Raw genomic sequence first — 22,999 nt, forward strand, 5'->3', positions numbered from 1 at the left:
AGAAGCTGCAGGCAGCTCTCTTACAAGCCGGAGAGTCAAAAAGCAGAAGACACACTAGCTGCAGCCTATCCAGTATTAGTGTAAGCTAATACCATCCAAGGTGCAGAAAGCAGAATGTGGCAAAGGTACAGAAGTCAAGCCTACTGAACTCTTAATACATTTACTTACTGTGTCAGTTGTGGTTTGTGCTCTTCTTTGACCCTAAAAAGATAAGTTTGCACAACTGAGTGCACTGTACTAGGAAGAAATTTCTATCTACAGATCTGTGGTCATATAAAAATGAAAAATGAGGTTTGTTACATAGAAAAGCTTAATGTTTTGCTATAAATTGGAATTATACATTTGAATTAATATGACACAAAAAGGAAAAGTTGAATTATTTGTTCTTAATAGAGGGATGATATTAAAATTCTACTCCTGTCCTAATGATTCCATGATTTGGTCCTCAAGTTTTCTGCATATTTGCATTAATATTGATATTGAAGCATTTAAAATAATTATTTTAAAGTATTATATTAAACACAGTTACATTTGGCCTACAGAAGATAAACAGATTTCCTCTTTATTTTTAAAATTTCTTCCTTAATATAAATTGAAGTAAAGGCATAAATATTTTAAATAAAATGTAGGGTTTTATAAATGTATTTTAAAAGCCTTACAAATGGATTCATTTACTTCACAAAGGAACAGATAAAGGAATTGGGGGATTATGCATCTAATACCTAAAAATAGCTACTAAAATAATTATGTATATTAAATTTAAAATATTCATAAGCTAAAGTAAATTATTCATATAACTATAACAGACTAAAAATGCATTTAACCTATAATCAACTCGGTGTTTCACTGAAATAGCACTGGATATTTAAAAGGTGGAGAAAGATAAAACACAAGGATAGTGATGCCTCTGAAATGTGGCTTCCCACACTTTGCCTGGGACTGGTCCTGAGAGATAAACTTATGACTCAGTGATCAGTTGATTAGCTTTTACTTTCCCAAAGAAAGACTAAGAATTGGTAACTAAAATGAGTCACCAAAATCTAGGACTTTCATTAGGAAATTATATTAACATTGTAAATTAAATTCTCTTTAGATTAAATTGATTTTTTCAGTGTGTTCTTATTTTAAATGATATAAGCAATAAATGAAAACGTATACCCTTATACATTTTTGTGTCCCAATGAATATAATTGGTATTTATATTTCTCTATATTAACTAAAAAAGAATATCCCATGTTCTCTGCATAAACTTCAAAAAGTACAATAGTTTTGACCTAGAGCTAAAGCCACATCGTTTAGTATTTAAATAGAGATATAATGGATTAATAGTAAAATATATTTAGCACCAAATATAGAAACACACAAATACAAGCAAACTATAGTGACAATGGATTCTACCTAGAAAACTTATCATGTTATTCCTTTGAGAATAAGATACAAAAATCTCTTAACGTTTTAGAACAAAACAGTACCCATATAGATAATGACAAAGAAAAATTACCATACCAGCTCATCAAAACGGAGAACAAGTCAAGAGTATCCTTCACCAAATAATATGCATGATAAACAAAAATATTTAAATGAATACATAAAAGAGGAGAAGATATTTGTTAAAGAATTCCTGGGTGATTCTCTACAAGGAATCATATTTGCTCTTAATTAGTGACAAAAGTTTTTACCATAAACAAATTTATATTAATCATAAATCAGTTTCTAATTTCAAAATCTGTACTTGAAAATATTAATAGACATAAAAAGTTAAATTACCAATTCAGAAATTATTTCTGGGCTTTGTAAAATATCTATATGTGAAATATACAAACATTTACATCAGCTTCCCAAATAAAATATGTGTCATAAATACGGTGGTAAAAATATTTATCTTGTCTTTAAATCAAGAGTATAAAAATTTTCTTCTTTTGTCCAATATGTTAGATAAAATCAAACCTCAAAGTATCACACCATAATTAAAATTCATGTTGAGATAATAATTTAAGAACTGGTAATATTAAAAAGTAATTATATATTTTTTTGACAATACATTAACATTATTGACAATGAACTCCTACATTCCTGCATTCCAGAAAGTGTATGAGGGGCTTCCAGTTTCCAATAAGATACATAAAATGCTTGGAAATCATCACTCCCACCCTTACAAGAAAAAAGCTGAACAAACCGAAAATCAATAGCTCTTCTTAGTCATCAAAGAATTTAGGTCATAGAGCAGGCAAACTGTTGCCATGAAAACTAGAGAAACAAACAAGTGGATCCAGACTATCACAGTTTACCAAGAGTACAAGCCCAGGAGCAGAAGCCCACACCTGGGGCCATCGTCTGTTGGAACACTTTTAACTATAATTGGCCAATTGCTGGAGACTCACTGTGGACTAGATTGAGAGTTTAAAATTCCAAGGAGTCCCAGTTTGGGGCATACTACCACACTTCCATAAATTTTATCTCCAAAAGCCATACCAATTGCTCACTGTGAAGATCGGAGAAAAATTTCCTCCTGCATCAAGCAGAAGGAAGGGAAAGAAACCATTTTGAAATACTCCCAGAGCCCTCTGCTCTCTTTAACAATCCTAAACTCAAGGGAAAATATTTTACCAGAGCCTAACCAACTGGCATTTTACCAAAACCAAACAAGCCTGTGGAAGGTAATTACCTATTATATCACCCTCTAGCCTTTTATGTGGGAGAAGGACAATACCAAACTACAGCTCCCTCCAGCCTTCAACATGGGGGAAGGCAAATACCTAACTCAGGCACACTAGAAGAATAAGACCTAATTATAGGACTGTTGAATGCTTGTCCTGTAGCAACACCTTACCACCAAATCATTAGAGTTCCTGAATAATAACAGGATTACAACTATAACAACTGCAAGCTTTAAACACTATTTAGTAAGAAGTCTCTAGGCAAACACAAAACAGAAAGGAAGACAAAAATAAAGACAATAGAAGAGAGGATTTTGGAAGATGACAAAGTAGAAAGCAACAGAAATCTGCCCCCCCAACCTACACAATCTGTCTGACATAACTAATTTGGAAATCTGGAGTCTACTGAAGGCTTTCAACTTCAGAAGAAGGCTTGGGCTGTACCTTGCTGTTAATTTCAGTCAATTTGAGCTCTTAGCATAGTGGCAGCTACCCATCCCCTACCACCCTGCTCCATGGAAGGTAGCTGTTTACCTGTTCTCGGAGCAACCTATACACAGTTTGCAGGAGCAAGAGTGGGTAAAAAAGACACTGTCCTCCAAATATCGTATTTGTGCTCTGATCCCTGATTACTGCTTCTCATCTCAGAGGTCCATACAAAGAGGTAAGTGACCATTGTTGTTGCAATCTCCCCATTGTTGCAAGCCCCTCCCCCTTTGGCTAAGGTGACTTCCAGGATATTTTTAAAGAGCCTGGGCATTTCCCCCCCAACCTTTGTTTTTCTATTTTTCTCCTTTTAGAAGTCAGACATTAAAGACTGAAACATTTAAAAGCAACTGCGTATATGAGAGAAAACAGAAAGTCACCATATTTGCCCAGGGAAAGGAACAGATTCAGAAAAGACCTTAAGTTTATAACACAACCTGATCCTCAGCACAGAGACAGCCTACAACAAAAAAGAATAAAATAAAATAAAAACAATAACAGAAAATAATAAAACTTAGTGAAAGGTGAGAATCTGATCTCCAGAGTTACCACATATTTAGATTCAAATGTCCAGTTTCCAACAAAAAAGTCACAAGGCATACTGAGAAACAGAAAGTATGGGCCACTCAAAGGAAAAAAAGGAACAACAAAAACTGTCCCTGAAAAACACCTGGCATATCTATTAGACAAAGACTTTAAAACAACGTTGGTGGGGTTGGGGGGAGGAATTGGGAGATTGGAATTGACACATATACACTATTGATACTATATATAAAATAGGTAATTAATGAGAACATACGGTATAGCACAAGGAACTCTACTTAATGCACTATAGTGACCTAAATGGGAAGGAAATCCAAAAACGAGGAGATATATGTATATGTATAGCTGATTCATTTTGCTGTACAGTGGAAACTAACACAACATTGTAAAGCAACTATACTCCAATAAAAATTTTAAAAAATTTAAAATAAAAAATAAAACTATCATCTTCAAAATGCTCAAAGAACTGACAATGTAGAGAAAGTCAAGAAAACAATGTGTGAACAAAATGGAAATACCAATAAAGAGACAGAAAACCTAAAAAGAACCCAAAAAGGATTCTGGACTGAAAGTTGTTGGGACTGAGAGCAGGCTACCCCAAGACATGCCACAATGGCATATAGATTATTTTGAATTAAAGTTACTTGAGATCAGTCGGTGAGAAAATAAAAAAACAATACTTAAAAGAAAACAACACTCTGATCCTTCTCTTTCCCCCTGAAAGCAAGAAAGAAATCTCCAATGTGAAAGTATCCCCCCATACCCAAAGTATAGAAAGCATCCTTATCAACAGAATTAAGAAATTCAAGGCTAAGAAAGCTGTTATTAAAAAATCTGTGTGACTTCTTCATTAGTCTGTTACCACAAGTACAAGCCCCTCTGTTAAATCTTCACAAATGATTGTTTCTTTGTCTAAAATTAATTTTTTTAATAAACAGCCTACCTTGGTCACTTCAGGTGTTCCATTTCTATGAGACCTCTGTGCATACAAATTAATTTTTTTTCTGTTAATCTGCCTTGTGTCAATTATTAGACGAGACAAATTTCCCCCTTCCCAAAAAAGTACAAAAACAGACATGAAAAATTCACTAGAAGGATGCAGAGGCAGATTTGAGGAGGGAAGAGAAATAATCAGTGAACTTGAAGATGAAACAATGAAAAGTACTGAATCTGAAGAACAGAAAGAAAACAGATTGAAGAAAGGACAGTCTAAGGGACTTGTGGGACACCACTAAGCAGACATTGGTTTGATGTGGGAATTCCAGAGGAGGAGAAAGAATATTTGAAGAAATAATGGCTGAAATTTTCTCAAATTTGATGAAATACATTAATATAAACATTAAAGACAATGAACAAATTCCCCAAAAGATGAAATCAAAGAGACCCACACCAAGACACAATAAACCAACTAAGTCAAACAAACATATAGAATACAATACCCAACAAGAACAGGAAACGCATTCTTCTCCAGTGGAAATGGGACATCTTCCAGGAGAGACCATATGTCAGGCCACTAATTAAGTCTCAGTAGACTTTAAAATGTAGAGATCACATAGAGTACTGGAGTGGCCAAAAGGTTCATTCGGGTGTTTCCATATGATGTTATGGAAAAACCCGAACGAAATTTTTGGCCACCCTAATATGTTCTTCAAACACAACAGGATAATGTGAGAAATGGAAAACTAGAGAAATCACAAATTTGTAGAAATTAAACAACATATACTTTTAAAACAATGGGTAAAGGAAAATTAGAAAATACTCAGAGACAAATGAAAACAAAACAAAACAAAAAAATGTACCAAAATTTATGGGATGTGGTTAAGCAGTGCAAAGCAAGAAATTTATAGCTATAAACAATTACTGGCTTGGCCAAAAAGTTCATTTGGGGTTTTCCGTAAGGTGATACAAAAAAAACCTGAACAAACCCTTTGGCCAATCCATACATTAAAAAACAAGAAAGACCTCAAAGCAAAAGCCTAATTTTGCACTTATGAAACTAGAAAAAGAAACACAAATCAACCCAAAGCCACCAGAAGGAAGGAAATAATAAAAATTACAGCAGAGATAAATGAAATAGAAAAAAATACAATAGAGAAACTCAATGAAACTAAAAGTTAGTTCTTTGAAAAGATTAACAAAACGAAAAATTTTGTTAGATGGCCTAAGAAAAAAGGAGAAAAGAACCAAATTACTAAAATCATAAATGGAAGTGATAACACTACTACTGTTCTACAGAAATGAAAAGGAATATGAGCGTACTATAACAACTTTATGCCAACAAATTGGACAGCCTAGATGAAATGAACAAATTCCTACAAACACAAAACATACCAAGAAATCACAAAGAAATAGAAAATCTGAATAGGCCTCTAACTAGTAAAAAGATTGAATCATTAATCAAAAATCTCAACAAAGAAAAGCTCTAGACCTGATGCCTTCACTGGTGAATTCTACCAAACATGAACTAATACCAAAAATGAGCTAATACCAATCCTTCTCTAACTTTCCCAAAAATTTAAGAGGAAGGAACACTCCCTAACACATTGTTTGAGATCACCAATACCATAATACCAAAGCTACATGAAAAGAAAACCACAGATCAATATCTAAATACTACACAAAGCAATCTATAGATTCAATGCAGTCCTTATCAAAATCCCAATGATGTTTTTGCCAAAATACAAAAAGTCATCCTTAGTTCATATGGAATCTCAAGGGAGCCAAAATAGCCAAAGTAATCTTGAAAAGTAAGAACAAAGCTACAGGAATCACACTTCCTGATTCCAAAACTTACAACAAAGGTACAGTAATCAGTGTGCTACTGGCATTAAGACAGACATAGACCAACGGAATACAATAGAGAGCCCAGAAATCAATGCCATATATACATAAAGTCAACTGGATTTTGACAAGTGTGCCAAGACCATTCCATGAGGAAAGGACAGGCTTTTCAACAATGGTGCTGGAAAATTTGGTTATCCACATGAAAAAGAATGAAGTTAGATCCTTGCTTAATATCATATGCAAATATTAACTCAAAATCAAACAAAAGACCTAAATTTAAAACTGTAAAATTCTTAGAAGAAATCAGGGACTGTGATATCTCCAGCTTGGTTCTTCTTTCTCAACATTGTTTTGACTATTTGGAGTTTTTGGTGTTTCCATACACATATTAGAATTATTTGTTCTAGTTCTGTTAAAAATGCCATTGGTATTTTGATGAGTACTGTACTGAATCTGTAGATTGCCTTGGGTAGTATGGTCATTTTAACAATACTCTTCCAATCCATGAGCAAGTATGTCTTTCCATTTGTTTGTGTCATCTTCAATTTTTTTCATCAATGTCATAGTTTTCTTAGTACAGGTCTTTTATGTCCTTGGCTAGACTTATTCCTAGTTATTTTATTCATTTTGATACAATTGTAAATGGGATTGTTTTCTTAATTTCACTTTCTGATAGTTCTTTGTTAGTGTATAGAAACGTGACAGATTTCTATATATTAATTTTGTATCCTGCAACTTTACTGAATTCAATGATGAGTTCTAATAGCTTTCTGGTGACATCTTTAGGATTTTCTATATATAGTATCATGTCATTTGCAAACAGTGATTGTTTTACTTCTTCCTTTCCAATCTGGATTTTCTTTTATTTCTTTTTCTTGTCTGATTATGGTGGCTAGGACTTCCAATACTATGTTGAATAAAGTAGTGAGAGTAGACGTCCTTGTCTTGCTCTTTTTTTTTTTTTTTGCGGTATGCGGGCCTCTCACTGTTGTGGCCTCTCCCATGGTGGAGCACAGGCTCCGGACACGCAGGCTCAGCGATCATGGCTCACGGGCCTAGCCGCTCCGCAGCATGTGGGATCTTCCTGGACCGGGGCACGAACCCGTGTCCCCTGCATCGGCAGGTGGACTCTCAATCACTGCACCACCAGGGAAGCCCTCTTGTCTTGTTCTTGATCTTAGAGGAAAATGATTTCAACTTTTCATCACTGAGTATGATGTGTTAGCTGTGGGTTTGTCATATACAGCAGTTATTATCTTGCAGTATCTTCCCTCTATACCCACATGGTTGAGAGTTTTTATCATAAACGGATGTTGAATTTTGTTGAAAGCTTTTTCTGCATCTAGTAAAATTATCATATGATTTTTATTCTTCAATTTGTTAACGTGGTGTATCACATTGATTTATGTGATCACACTGATTCACAGATAACTGAGCCATCCTTGTATCACTGGGATAATTCCCACTTGGTCATGGTGTATGGCACATTTACAACATGAAAGCATTCTTGAGATGGTTGGTAGTAATGCATTAATGCATAAATACATTATGAATGTATTTAGTGAAACTGAACTATACACTTAAAAGTGGTTAAGATGGAATATTTTATGTTTGTATATCTTACCACAAAAAAAAAACTGGAAAAAATTTAAGGACAATAGAGTAAATTTTTAGCCTCTGACACCACAGCTACACCAATTACTAAACACTGCCAGATAAATATAAAATCTGCCACACTAAAGGAGTATCTACTGGGCTATCTACCTACCTTCCTTTTACCCAATAAACCTTGTCTAGCTTTCAACAAAAAATGCAAGGCAGGGCTTCCCTGGTGGCGCAGTGGTTGAGAGTCCGCCTGCCGATGCAGGGGACGCGGGTTCGTGCCCCAGTCCGGGAAGATCCCACATGCCGCGGAGCGGCTGGGCCCGTGAGCCATGGCCGCTGGGCCTGCGCATCCGGAGCCTGTGCTCCGCAGTGGGAGAGGCCACAGAAGTGAGAGGCCCGCATAATGCAAAAAAAAAAAAAAAAAATGCAAGGCATTCTAAAGGCAAGAAAAAAGTCTGAAGAGACAAAGCACATATCAGAAACAGACTCAGATAAGGCAGAGAACTGGAACTGGGCAAAATAAATACAGTTAATATGTTAAAGGTGCTAATGGAAAAAGTGTACAACATACAAGAACAGATGGGTACTGTGAGCAGAGAAATAAATTGTTTAAGAAAGAATAAAAAGGAAGCTCTAGAGATAAGTAACACTGTAACAAAAATGAAGAATGCCTGTGATGGACTCATCAGTAGACTACACTCAGAAAGAATAAATGAACTTGAAGATATGTCAATAAAAACTTCTAAAACTGAAAGGCACAGAGAGAAAAGAAAGAAAAAGATGGAACAGAATGACCAAGAACTGTGGGATAATTACAAAAAGGTATAATATACATGCAGTGGGAATGCTGGAAGGAGAAGAAAGAAAGGAACAGAAGAAACTTGAAGTAATAACGACTGAGAATTTTCCAAAATTAATGACAGACCCCAAGCCAAAGATCTAGGAAGCATGAGGAACACCAAGCAGAATTAATATTAAAAAAATCTTTTACACCTAGGCAAATCCTATTCAAACTGCAGAAAACCAAAGACAAAGAGGAAATTCTGACAGAAGCCAGAAAGAAGACAAACACCTTACCTACAAAGAAACAAACATAAGAATTACTTTGGACTTCTCTTCAGAAACCATGCAAGCAAAAAGAAAGTGGAATAAAATATCTGAATTGTTGAAAGAAAAAAAACCCACCAACCTAGAATTCTGTGTCCAGTGAAATTATTCACTTCAAAAGTGAAGGAGAAATATACCTACTCAGATAAAGAAAAATTGAGGGAATTTGTCATCAATAGACCTGCCTTGCAAAGAGTGTAAAAAAAGGGAGAAGAAAATGATATAAGTTGGAAACATCTATATAAAAAATAGGAAGAGCATTAGTGAAGGAATAAATGAGGGCAAAATAAAATCTTTTCTTTTTCTTATTCTTAATTGATCTAAGTTTGTTCAAAATAATAGTAGTAACATTGTATTTGATGATTATAGCTTAGGGATAAGTGAAATGAATGATACCAACTTTCAAGGTACAAGAGGGGAAAATTAGGAATACTCTTTTATAAAGTACTTATACTACCCCTGAGGTGGTATAGTGTTATCTGAAAGTAGGCTTGGATTAGTTATAAATTATTGAATCACTTGCAAACTCTTCAGCAACCACTAAAACACATTATTTTTAAAAAAGGAAGTATAATTCATATGCAAAGTGAGGAGAGAAAATGGAATCAAATCATATAAAATGCTGAACTCTAAAGTAAACAAAGAACAAAGGCAATGATTGGAACAGTTACAAATATGATAGCTATTAATCCAATTATATTAATCATCATTTTAAATGTGAATGATCTAAATTGACCAATTAAAAGGTAGAAACTGTCAAAGTACACAAAACAATAAAGAGAGAGCGAGCACCAACAATATGTTTTCTACAAGAAGCCACTTTAAATAGAAAGACACAGTAGAGTCATGAAGAAAGATATACCATGCTAACACTAATAAAAAGAAAGCTGGAGAATCTACATTAATTTCTGACAGTGACCTTCAGAGCAAGGAAAATTATCAAAGATAAAGAGGGGCACTCCATAATGATAAAGGGGTGAGTTTCCCAAGAACACATAATAATCCTTAATTTGCAGAGCCTAACAATAGAATATCAAAATACAAGAGGAAAAAAATGTCAAAATACAAGAGGCACAAGAAATATACAAATCCTTTATTACAGTTAAAGACATCACACTTCTATCAGTAACTGACAAATCCAGTAGGCAGAAAATCAGCAAGGATATAGCTGAACTGAATAGCATCATCAATAAAACAGATCTAACTGACATTCTATAGTACTTCATCCAATAATAGCAGAATACACATTATTCTCAAACTCATATGGAATATTCACCAAGACAGACCACATTCTAAGCCATAATACACTCTTCAACAAACTTAAAAGAATACAAATTATACAAAGTACGCTTTGAGTTCACAGTCAAATTAAACTAGAAATCAATTACGGAACAGTAGTAGGAAATCCAAAAATATCTGGAGATTAAACAATACATTTCTAAATAACACAAGGGTCAAAGAACTCTCAAAAGAAATTTGAAATATTATGAATATATTTCACCTGAAGTGAAAATAAAAATGTATCAAAATTTGCAAGATGCAGCTAAATATGTGCTTAGATGGAAATTTCTAGCATTGGATGCATATGTTAGGGAAGAAAGAAAGATTTAAAATCTATAAAGTAAACTTCCACCTTAGGAAACTAGGGGGAGAAAAGAGTAAATTAAATCTAAAACAAGCAGAAGAAAAGAAATAATAAAAATTAGAGCAATACGGTAATAGACAGTGGAGACAGTGTCACCCATGTCATCCCTGTGGCTGAAGGGTATGTAATTGGCAGCTGTATTAAGCACAGCTGTAATATAACAGCTGTGTATATAACACAGGATGTAATATAACATATTTTACATGTATGTAATATAACATATTTTATTCAGCAATTGCTGAGAGATGGAAAAGTAAGAATCCATCAGAGAAATCCTTGCGAACGTTAAAAGAGCACTATAGTTATGCCTGCCCACATTTGGTCAAAGAATTTAACAAGTATGACACAGATGGAGCAAAGTGGATTAAACAGTATACTGGAATCAATGTTATCTCAAAGAAAGAATTCTCCATTGGTGTTGGTTACTGAGAGATTCTTGGGACGTGACATTTTTTTCATCTAGAGTTTGCTAATCCAGGCTTTACTCAGCCTATCTCAGAAGTTGTAGATGAAGTAAATAATCACAGTTGTCCTACTGATGTCATAGATCCTCTCAACAAGAATATTGTCCTCTCTGGATATTCAACCATGTTCAGGGACTTTGGATCAGGGACTTTGGACATCACTTGCAAAGAGATTTGAAAAGAACTGGAGATGCCAGGCTGAAATTAAGTGAGGAACTGAGTGGTGGTAGACTGACACAAAAACCTATTGATGTATAAGTCATCACACCCAAAATGCAGTCACATGCAATGTGGTTTAGAGGATCCATGCTGGCTTCTACGCCTGAATTCTACCATGTATGCCACGCCAAAAAGGATTATGAAGAAATTGGGCCTAGCATTTGGCATCACTATCCAGTGTTTGGAGTTAAGTCATAAAATTAACTTCGCAGTCACTGGGGTTAGGGAAGTGAGGAAGAAATAATCTTTCTGATTGCCTTTTTTGTCTGGATGGCTGGTTTTGAGGTTTTAACCCTGACTTGAAATAATAAGACCAAACTAAATTACACAGGAATATTTTAGTAAGTTTATCAACATGGGAATGTAGAGGAGAGACAAAATGATGAAATGTTTTTCTTCAGATTCAATATTTGAATTGTATGTGTAACAAAAAGAAGCAGGTGTTAGTTCTTTCTGTGCCCTGATAGGTTCTATACTATTGAATTAGCCAAGATTTGAGGGTATGTAGATAGTTCTGTAATGCTTGAATTGTACACTTCTAAGTGTACAATGCAAGAGCTTGTTTGTATTTCATACTTTTTACACTTTCAGGGAAAAGTCACAGGCAAACTAGTATTTGAGGAAAAAAAGTGACCAAGTAAAGGACAAATTCAAAAAGTAGCCTATGACACTTGGTGAAGACACACGCTCAAGGGATTCCAGTTATTATGAATTGCTTTCATACCTTGTGTCCCCCCATGGTTTTCTTTGCAAGTGCTTTTGGAACTAAGAAGCTATTATCTTGGATTAACTGATGCCTGCCAGTGCTTTCTGTTTAATTCTCATTCTGTTCTTGCTTTAAAGGAAAAGTAAAACTAAGACTGTTGGACAAGTATTGCAGTTCTAGTGTCATTTCTTATTCAAAAAGATGAATCATTTGATTACCAAAATTGGTCATTTTTAAAGCCTAACACCATTCTAATAAAGGCACAAATTTCTTTCGAATACTTGTTTCAAGTTCTTTTAAGTTAATAAGCCTATATTCTTCAAAAAAAAAAATTAGAGCAGACATCAGTGAAATTTAAAATATGAAATCAACAGATAAAAATCAACAAAACCAAAAGCTCCCTCTTTGTAAAGACCAATAAAATGATAAACCCTTATCTAGATTAGTCAAGTAAAAGAGAGAAGCCACAAATTACTAATAACAGAAATGACAGTCCATCACTACTGATTCCATGACATTAAAAATGATTTTAAAAATGTTAAGAAGAATTCTATACCCAGAAATTTAATAACTTTGACAAAATGGACCATTTTCTTGGAAGATACAATCTACAAAAGTTCACACAAGGAGAAACAGATAATCTGAATAGGTCTACATCTACTAAAGAAATTGAATCGATAGCTAATAACCTTGTAAAGCAGAAATCACCAGGTTCCAGACAGTTCCATCTGTGAATTCTACCAAACATTTAAAGAGGAAATGATACCAATCCTCTACAATTTCCCAGAAAAGGAAGCCAAGGGAACACTTTTAAAACTCATTCTCTTACAGCAGCATCACCTTTATATGAAAACTAGGCAAAGACATTAAAATAAATGAAAATTATGACATCTCTCATGATCAAATGCTAATATATTCAACAACATATTAGCAAATTGAATCCAACAATGTATAAAAACAATTGCATACCATGACCAGGCTGGGTTTATCCCAGGTACGCTGGTTCAATATTCGAAAATCAGTTCATGTAATCTATCACATCAACAGGCTAAAGAAGAAAAATCATATGACTACGTCAACAGATGCAGAAAACGCATTTGACAAAATCCAAGAACCATTCATGATAAAAACTCTTAACACACAAGGAACTGAGGAAATGTCCTCAATTTGATAACAAAAAAACCTACAGCTAACATCAGACTGATTGATGAGAAACTAAAAGCTTTTCCCTTAAGATCCAGGAGGAGTTAACAAAGAGGTACAGAAGAATTTTTAGGGAAACTGTTGAAACTATTCTGTATGATACTGTGTTGCTGTATACATGACTGCGAAACCCACAGGAAAAAAAAAAAAGTTACAAAGAGTAAACCTTAATATATATAAATTTTTAAAAAGTCAATCAGAAGGACAGGAGAATCCTAGGATGGAATGCAGGATGTGACAAATGAATCTCTGTATGGAAAATGTATAACACAACCTCACTGACAGGGATGGGGGGGGGAAGTTGCTGTCCTAAGTAACATTAGGAAAGGACAGTTTAGAAAACTGTAACGCTAAAGACAAAAAAAGAACTATATATAAATTCTGCAATCTAATTGGCAAAGTTGTTTCACATTGCACAGGTTAGCAATTCTGATAGTATTCTACATGTTTGCCAGGGTTGAACAGTAAGTAAATGAATTGCTGATAATGAGTCCCAGATTTCTGACTATCAGAGAAAGAAGTTACAAATAAGCAAAGAGAGGAGGCTAGAATGGACCCTGCCTGCAGTGCTGAGTTGAGAGTCAAAAATACTAGTCTAAAGACATGCATATGTCACCACTTTTATTCAACATAGTTTTGGAAGTCCTAGCTATGGCAATCAGAGAAGAAAAAGAATAAAAGGAGTCCAAATTGGAAAAGAAGTTAAACTGTCACTGTTTGCAGATGACATGATACTATACATAGAAAGCCCTAAAAACACTACCAGAAAACTACTAAATCTACTACTAAACTACTAAATAGCTAGAGTCGGGCTTCCCTGGTGGCGCAGTGGTTGAGAGTCCACCTGCCGATGCAGGAGACACAGGTTCGTGCCCCGGTCCGAGAAGATCCCACATGCCGCGGAGTGGCTGGGCCAGTGAGCCATGGCTGCTGAGCCTGCGCATCCGGAGCCTGTGCTCCGCAACGGGAGAGGCCATGACAGTAAGAGGCCTGCGTACCGAAAAAAAACAAAAAAAATTCTTTCACGGATATTTATCTTTCACAAAATCACACATCTTTCAAAAACAGAAGAGAGAACGCTTTCCATCTTGTTTTGTAAAGCCAGAATTATTACTCTGATACCAAAACTAGGAAAAGTCAATTCAAGAAAAGAGAACTACTAACATCCCCTATAAGCACAGATGCAAAAATCCTTAATCGATCAGCAGACTGAATCCAGCAAAATATAAAAAGGATAATATATCATGACTGTGGCAGGCTGAATCTACTATGGCCTACAACTTAAAAAGCAGAACAACAAACTAGAAAACATGTACCATCTGATCAGAGTTCTGAAACAGATAAGATGTGCCAGTTATTAAGTTATTATTTCTCAGCTCCAAACCTACCCTCTACACTTGACTCTGATTCTGATGCTGTGATATCACCCACCCCCCACTTCTGCTTTGTCAGCTGGCCCTATAGTAGGCTCTGCCATTAGGAGGTGCTAGTGCGAGACTACAAGACTGGAAGAGAAAGAACGTGTACTTTCCTGTTTTTGCACAATGTGCTTTCTGTTTGCTTTCCTCCTGCTTCATGTTCTTGTTAGCAACATTTTCTTCTATATATTCTGACAGATATTATATAGACATATGATTTTTACACAAATGGTCTGTACCTTAATTTTATCTTACTTATATATCTTGGATTTTTTTCTGTATTGGTGCATATAGAATTATCACATTTATATTAATGAATTCATTATTACTTTGTATGGATATGCCACAACTTATTTAACCAGATTATAGCTAAACTTCTGCTATTATAAACATATTTTTGTACATGTCACATTGCATATGTGCAAGTATAACTCTAGGATAATTTCCTTGTGGTAGAATTGAGAAACATTTCAAATTTTGTTCAATATTCCAAATTGCCCTCTCTAAAGTTGTATTAATTTCTATTTCCACTAACAGTGTATGAGAATGTCGTTCCCACAGCCTCAACAAGACAATGTATCCAACTTTTTAATCTTTATCAATTTTATTGAAATTTTAATTTGCACTTATTTTACTATGTGTTTCCTTTTCTTTGTACTGTCTGTTCATGCTTTCAAAGAAGAGCAAAGCTCTGCACTATACTTGGGTGTGTAAGTAACCATGACTGTGGGTCTCAAGATAATGGCAAACACTCTAAGAACAAAACTAGAAGTCAGCAGCACTGCATGGGCAGCTTCCCAATAAGGTCCATGGGAATCCCAACTGGCTTCTCAGTGGTGAGTTCAGCAGAGACCCCCAAGAGTGGATATCCAGTGAGTTCTGAGGGTGTTCATCCAGTTTCCCATAGAATTCTATAGCACATTCCACAGGTGACTTGCTAGCAGCTTTCTAGGAAGTCAGCCAGTACCCCAGCCCACTTCCCATAAAGTTCAACAGTACTCCCCCAAAGCAGATTTTTGGCAAACTTCATCAATACCCCAGCAAGCAGTTTCACTCCCAATAGCCTCCAGTTGAGGGTTTCCTACCTACAAATGTGCTGGCCCTTGGTAACCTGCCCACCACCCTCATCCTGCCAAGCACCCAAGTAGAAAGCTTTCAACCTGCCAGCCCCAGACTGTGGTTCTCCTCCCACCATCCTTCCTACTGACAGTGGCCAGCTCTGGCCCAGGGCAACCTAACAAACCTCTCTCCACTATCCAATGGGCTACAACTCTGTTCTCTCCGACAAGTTCTGAATCCAGCCTTGAGGAGGGACCCTGGCTTCCAAGTTTATTCTTTCCTTGAGTACTCCTTCAGTCCTAGGGCATTCTCTTTTATCCCCGTTTAGCACTTAATTCCCTATAAATAGTTCACTTGTTATCTGAAAGCTTCCCTTTTGAAATTTTTGTATCTCCTGACTGGACCCTGACTGATAGCTGACCAAACAGTTACGGGGACAAAGAATTACTTATCTGTATCTGTAAAAGAAACAACAAAATAAAATATATCCATCATACTCATATATGTACCCAAATACATCAAGCAATAAACAAATCTACAGGAATAAACAGAAAAATCAGCAATTATAACTGAAAATGTAAACACAGCCATCTCAGAAACTGCTAAAACAAGTAGACAAAAATAGATGATAGAGAGATAGATAGAAGGAAAGAGGGAGGGAGAGAAGAATAAAGACAATGATGATAATAGGTAAATAGATAGAATATAATTAATAAACCAGAGCTATTATGCTCAAATTATTAGATTAACCAAGAGTGGAGTTATGAACACAAGCATTTGGTTTCATTCTCTCCCAAAAACTATCCCAAAGAAACAGTAATAGTGTTTTGTTTGTTTATCAATGGAATGGGTTAGGATCTGTCAGGGAGGAGAGGAGACTTCCCCCCTACTCCTCTTGAGTTCTTTTGGCTGGTCTAATAATTAAATTGACATAAAACAGATTAACAGGAGGAAAAAAAACTATTTAATTCATATGCATGAAGGTCCCATAGAAATGGTTCCTCTGAAGTAACGAAAGCAGGCTGTGTATTTATCATTTTTAGACAAAGAAACAATTATTTACGAAGATTTAATAAAACAAAAGGACTTGTGCTTGGGGTTGCAGGCTCATGAAGACGTAATAAAATTTGTTTATACAGGTCTCTTAGCCTTGAATTCCCTAACTGTTGATAAGGATGCTTTCTTTCTACCCTCCTGGTATAGGGAGGATACCTTCACATGGGAGGTTTATTTCCTGCTTTTAGGGGGAAAGAGGCAGCTCAGAGTATTTTTTTAAACATCATTTTTTATTCTCACCAGCTCTTTCTCAAGTCACTTTAATTCAAAATAATCAATATGCATTAAGGCATATTTTGGGGCAGACTGCCCTGGACCCTAACAGATCCAATGGTAGCAAAATTTACTGAGCTGCAAAGCAGACAGACAAGTGGTAACTGACTTCAGCAGGCCCAACAAAGCCGAATCTTAAAGTAGCAGTGAAGAAAGCAAAGAAGCAAATTAACATCCTGGAACCCCATTAGTCACAAAAATTGGCTACACCAGGTATCTCTAGAAGTGAAGAGTAAAAATGGGACTAAAATCAAGTTGAAAGTCTCTTTAAGAACAAAATTAGAACCCAAATTCCTGCACTCACTCCATGCCTCTCCCCAACCTCAGCAGAAGCTTAACAGCATCTTCTCTGGAGAGGGTAAAACAGAGAGGGATTAACTAGGGGATACCAGCAGAGATGAGGGCAAAAGCAATATACTGAACACAGAGAAAATAAGTAAAATCTTATATAATGAATGTTAAGACTCTAACTTAACAACATGGTACTAGCAGCCAAGCATATGTCCTCTAGCATAAAGTCTGGAAGATCCTGCTCTGGGAAATCTAATTCAAGGAAGCAGCCCAGCTATATCACAGACCTTAGAAGGGAACCAAAGTCTAAAGAGGAGGCTAAGGATATTATGAAACGATATTAAAATAAAACTTAAGCCACCAAATATTTTTAATATCAGAATTACAAAAAAGGGAGAAGGGGCAAAGAAAAGAGACCACATAGTGAAAGACTTCTACTCTCTAATATAAATGTAAACAAAATGAAATAAGACAGAATAGAGACCAAAAACTTTCTTGCTGCCTCTGCCTCTACCTCTGCATCAGCACTTAAAGCTGCTACACCACCTGCCCACATCTCTCCATGATCCCCATTTAATCTGTACTTCAGTCACTCTGGCTTTCTTTCAGTTCCTAAAATGGGCCAGGCACTTTCTGCCACAAGATCTATGAAAATATCTGGACATATTTAGGAGAAAAATATGAACATTTCCATTAATAACCACGTAACTTCCTATATAATGCCAAACATTTTAACATTTGTGTACACCTATAAATGGGCCAATTATTTTTGCATGTTACTCACAGCAAACAAATCAGTGTTTTAGAAATGATGGTTCCAGAACCTTAGCTATTGCTACCTTTGTCTGTAAAAATGAGCCACTATGCTTATGAATAATGGAAGAAAACAACTGTCAAGCTGTTAGTCAATGAAGTGATGGCCAATGAATGCTGAAGTCCTTTCCATATTAAATTTAGTGGACAAAAGTTACATAACTAATCTGGATTATATATGTGACAACTTTTCAATGCCAAATTGTGCTCCCCCTAACACCAAAAGATGTTCCCCCACTGCCACATAGTATTTACTCAGGGAATGCAAACGTAAATGTTTTTGTAAGTTAAATATATAGATGACAGTAAATCTATAATGGAATGTAAATTCAAGACAAAATGATTTTATTTATTCTTTTATGTTAACACAAGCAATGAAATATTGACTGTATCATTTAAAAACTATAATCTTTTCTTCATACATCTTTTCCCAAATTTCTTTCACTAGTTACTCATCATTATCAGTTTAGTGTAAAAATCTATTTCCTAACCATTTTCTGAGGGAAAAACAACAACATTTTAATGTAAACTCAATTGAAATTCCAAAGCATTAATTTGTGTAAGATAGCTGATGAACAAAGAGAATGGGCTCAGGAGAATTTAGACAGAACTAGTTTCTATTTCTTAGCTATGTTACTTGATATTCATGTGATCATGAGTAACTTACTTTATTTCATTGAACCTCCATTTGTACTTAATAAAATTGTGACAAGACTAGATCGATTAAATAAGATATTTGGAAAGTGCCTGGCACATAGTGGTTACTCAATAAACAAAAGTACACTTTTCAAAACTGAACTTCCTTTTCAAAACTAAATTCAAACTTTTTCAAGTATCCCTGCCTTTAAATTGTTTACATTTCACTTTTATGAATATATTCTCCTTAGCAAAGAACAACAGATAAATGGGGAAAAGTTTTGGAAAAGAAACTTTTCACAACATATTTTTATAACTTTTGTATTATATTGCATTGTATTATATTATGTATATGTACTAAAAATAAATCAATAAAATAGTAAACCAATATATCCAAAACATTTATATTAAATAAATATAGCACATAAAGTCCTAATAATTTTATGTAAGTGAGCCCCCTGAAAGCAGAGATTATGTCTTATTCATCTTTGGGACAAGAATTTTAAACAATGCTAGGCACACAGTAAACATTCAAAAATATCAGGAGGAGTGGATGCATGGTTGAGACCTCTATGTACATTTTGGTCATATATATATGGTAGCAAAAATAAGACTGAAAATGGCTCTCTACAGTTTCTAGCTTCCTAAATTACATAATAAAATATGAGTACGACTTAATTAACTGTGCTATCAGGGAAACCAAAAATAATTGAGTCCACAAATGATACATTTAGTGTCTGTATATAGAGAAACAATCCAAAATACATGGTAATTTGCCATAGCATCAAATATTTTTTTAAAACTATCATTAATTTTTAGAGATTTATAGAGAAAAACACATTTCTCAAAAATCTAAAAATTGCTCACAATAAGGTCATTACTTTTTATAACTGAGAAAACCAAATAAATCATGAAGAATGAAAAATTGTTTTTCCATAGTAAATTATAAGAATTAATAATTCAGAGTGGACAAGGCAACAAATGAGTGCATGACGCAAACATACACATTTTGAAAATCCTTGGCATCATCATTATAAATCATACAGCCTTGGGTCCAAAAGAGACGTTAAGATATCATCTGCAAGATTAGCTCTAAGTTTTTTGTTTTTTTAATGCATAAGATTTTTTTAAAGACAAGCACGAAATACATCAAAATATCATTACTGTTTTTATTAGAGTAGCAAGATTGTGGGTAGATTCCTGCCTCTATTTTCCAAATCTTCTCTAATGTAATTCTATTTTCTCATAATAAAATATATATAATATTTTTAAGATATCACCTGGTTTAAAAAAGAAGAAACCATCCAGTGTACCCTATGCTTATAGGCAGTTTAAAGATTAATCTTACACATAGATATGTAAAATCCATTTTCAAAGTACCCAAGAAAAGGGATTTACAATTAGCAACACCTGTTCAGCAAGGGAACCTGCTCTTTCTGTCCTCATCACGGTGACTTAGATTGCTCGAAGCATCGTATGTATATGTGCTCTGATCCTTTGAAACCCGTAAATTCTCTGTGGAGGTAGTTAGAGGAGAAATGGTGATAGGATTCAGTATACTGGTCCTGTTTAAAAATCCTAATTTGTTCTCCTACCGTCTCTGCTATCAAATGAAGCATTGTCCACAGGCAGGTAGCCAAGCAGCCAGGTGAACTGCTCTAGTCACTCAGGCATTTGCACATGTCTAAAACACTTTATATCCTTTTAGGATAAAATTACTCAAAACATAAAGAAAGGAAGTAGCAGCAATAAATCATGCTGGCATAGCACAGGTTATTTATTCTGAACAGGATATGGCTGACAAAGGAACCTGCTGTCACAACATATGAGAGCAATTAAAATAATGAGGTTTTTCAGAAAAAAAAAACTTAAAAGCAATAAAGAAAGACACTAAGTGTCTGACCCTATCCACAAGATACTCTCAAAGACAATGAGGGTGATGAGGACTTTGTTCTGACATATTGGAGGGTGATAACATGATCTTCCAATCTAATTTTTCAGTTTCTATATGGAAGAGTATGGGCTTTGGGGTCAAGCAGACTGAGGTTTGAATATTGGCTCCAATGTTCACTACCTGGCAAGTTACTTAACCATTTTATAATCCACTTGTAGAAATGGGAACTAAAATAGCTAGCTACCTCATAGAGTGGTAGTTAGAATTAAATAAAATAATGGATGAAAATACATGGCACATGTTTATTACTCTAAATGTTTCTGTATGTTTGGAATATTATAAAAACATGTGGTACATTGCGTGGCACATAATGGACTCTCAATAAATGTTGACTCACTTCCTTGTTACACACATAAGAATTAAACCAGAGTGTTTTTTAGTTTTAAAAAAAAAGAAATGAAAAAAAGGAAGGGACTAAAGGAGGTCACCAAGTTCAGACCTCTACCTCTAGGCAGATTTATCACATTAAATAAACATCATCTGATGACTTTCAGCACAAGGGTGTAAGAGGGACTCTTAATGCCTAAGAGAAAAGGACCACAAATAGGAAATTATTGATCAATTAAATCCAGAAAAGAAAAAGTTGATGCTGATTGTAAAAAGGAACCCGCTTTTAAGGACCCCTACAGTTTAAATGGCTAAAACACAAAACCATAGTAATTAAAGAAAACAAAATCTGTAAAATAGGCAGTATCACAAATGAATGGAAGAAAAAAATGCAATGTCTTGGTTGATAATATCATAGAAACTCACTATAAGAGGAAAAGTGAAATTATGTATATCTTTATACCAGGGGTCAGCAAATTATTCTATAGGGCCAGAGTGTAAATATTTTATGCTTTGCAGGCTTTACAGTCCCTGTTGCAACTACTCAACACTGCCATTTTAGCAGAAAAGCAGCCATAGACAATACATAAATGAAAGAACATGGCTGTGTTCCAATAAAGCTTTATTTATGAAATACCAAAAACTGAATTTCATATAATTTTCACATATCACAAAGTATTACTATTCTTTGATTTTTTTAAACATTTAAAAATATAAAACCATTCTTTACTCATGGGCTGTACAAAAATTCAGCCAGATTTGAGCCAGACTTGGACTGGGGGCTGTAGTTTGACAAGCCCTGCTTCACACCATTAAAAGAAAAAAAAATTCCAAATTGATTATAAAGTACTAAATGAGAAAGATAAAACTTTAAAACTAAAATAAGAAAATAGAGAAAACATCTTATTAACATCTTGTAGTGAATAAAGATTTCTTAATATGACAATGAAGTAAAAAATTATACATTTGACTACACAAAAATTAAAGATGTCTGTTTAATGAAGGACATCATGGGATGCCTACCATAACAGGAAGGTAACACACTGGCAGAAAACATCTGCAACATTAAAAAGGCATTAATGTCTAGAATATTCAAAGAATTCTTACAAATCAATAAGAAAAAGAAAGGAAATCCAATTATATTTGAATACTGATTGATGCCATTTACTCTCAGAAAAACAAGGGGAAGATCATGTTTCTGCTTTGCTGTTTAACGAGGTTCATTATCAGAATTTCTTTTCCTTACTGTCACTGTGAAAATTCTTAAAGAAATAATCTAACCTCTGGCGTATATGTGTATGTGCATAATCTGAATAGTGGAAGCCATTCACTTGTTGGGATTTTATTCTATTTTAGTACACAAACAACTACATAGTGATTCACTATGTACCAGGCATTGTTCTAAGTAATTTACTAACATTAACTCATTTAACCCTCTTAACTCTAAAAGAAGTACTATTATTATCCTCATTTTAAAGATGAGTCTTATGAGTGGTTTTCATCTTTATACTTATCTTTATTTTCTAATTTTTAAGCAATGCATATTTATACCTACCTATCCACACAAAAATTAATAAAATAGTGTACAGAAAAACATTGTTCCCTTTTTAGGGGGAGGAATGTGAAGGGGTCAAGGAAAGTACAGGATTCAAATGCAATACCTACAGAACTCAAGTTTATGCTTTGTCACACTTTTTTATATAATTAATGTTTCCTGCTTCCACTGGCTACCTTTCCTGTTCATTCTTCTATT

The 22,999-nt window shown here is 34.7% G+C and overlaps 1 protein-coding gene and 1 pseudogene across 1 annotated transcript in view; one reads left to right on the forward strand and one right to left on the reverse strand.

Annotated features, from left to right (window-relative positions):
* Positions 1–22,999, reverse strand: part of RIMS2 (regulating synaptic membrane exocytosis 2) — a 649,263-nt gene that overhangs the window by 482,970 nt on the left and 143,294 nt on the right. The window contains exon 7 of the mRNA XM_029222530.1: positions 169–201. Coding sequence (XP_029078363.1) covers positions 169–201 — 33 coding nt within the window. The remainder of the gene's footprint in view (positions 1–168; positions 202–22,999) is intronic.
* LOC114895642 lies at positions 8,856–11,708 on the forward strand (annotated as a pseudogene).

This window comes from Monodon monoceros, unplaced genomic scaffold (genome assembly GCF_005190385.1).
Source record: "Monodon monoceros isolate NGI ecotype Baffin Bay Population unplaced genomic scaffold, NGI_Narwhal_1 Super_Scaffold_14, whole genome shotgun sequence".
In the NCBI taxonomy this organism is placed as follows: domain Eukaryota; kingdom Metazoa; phylum Chordata; class Mammalia; order Artiodactyla; family Monodontidae; genus Monodon; species Monodon monoceros.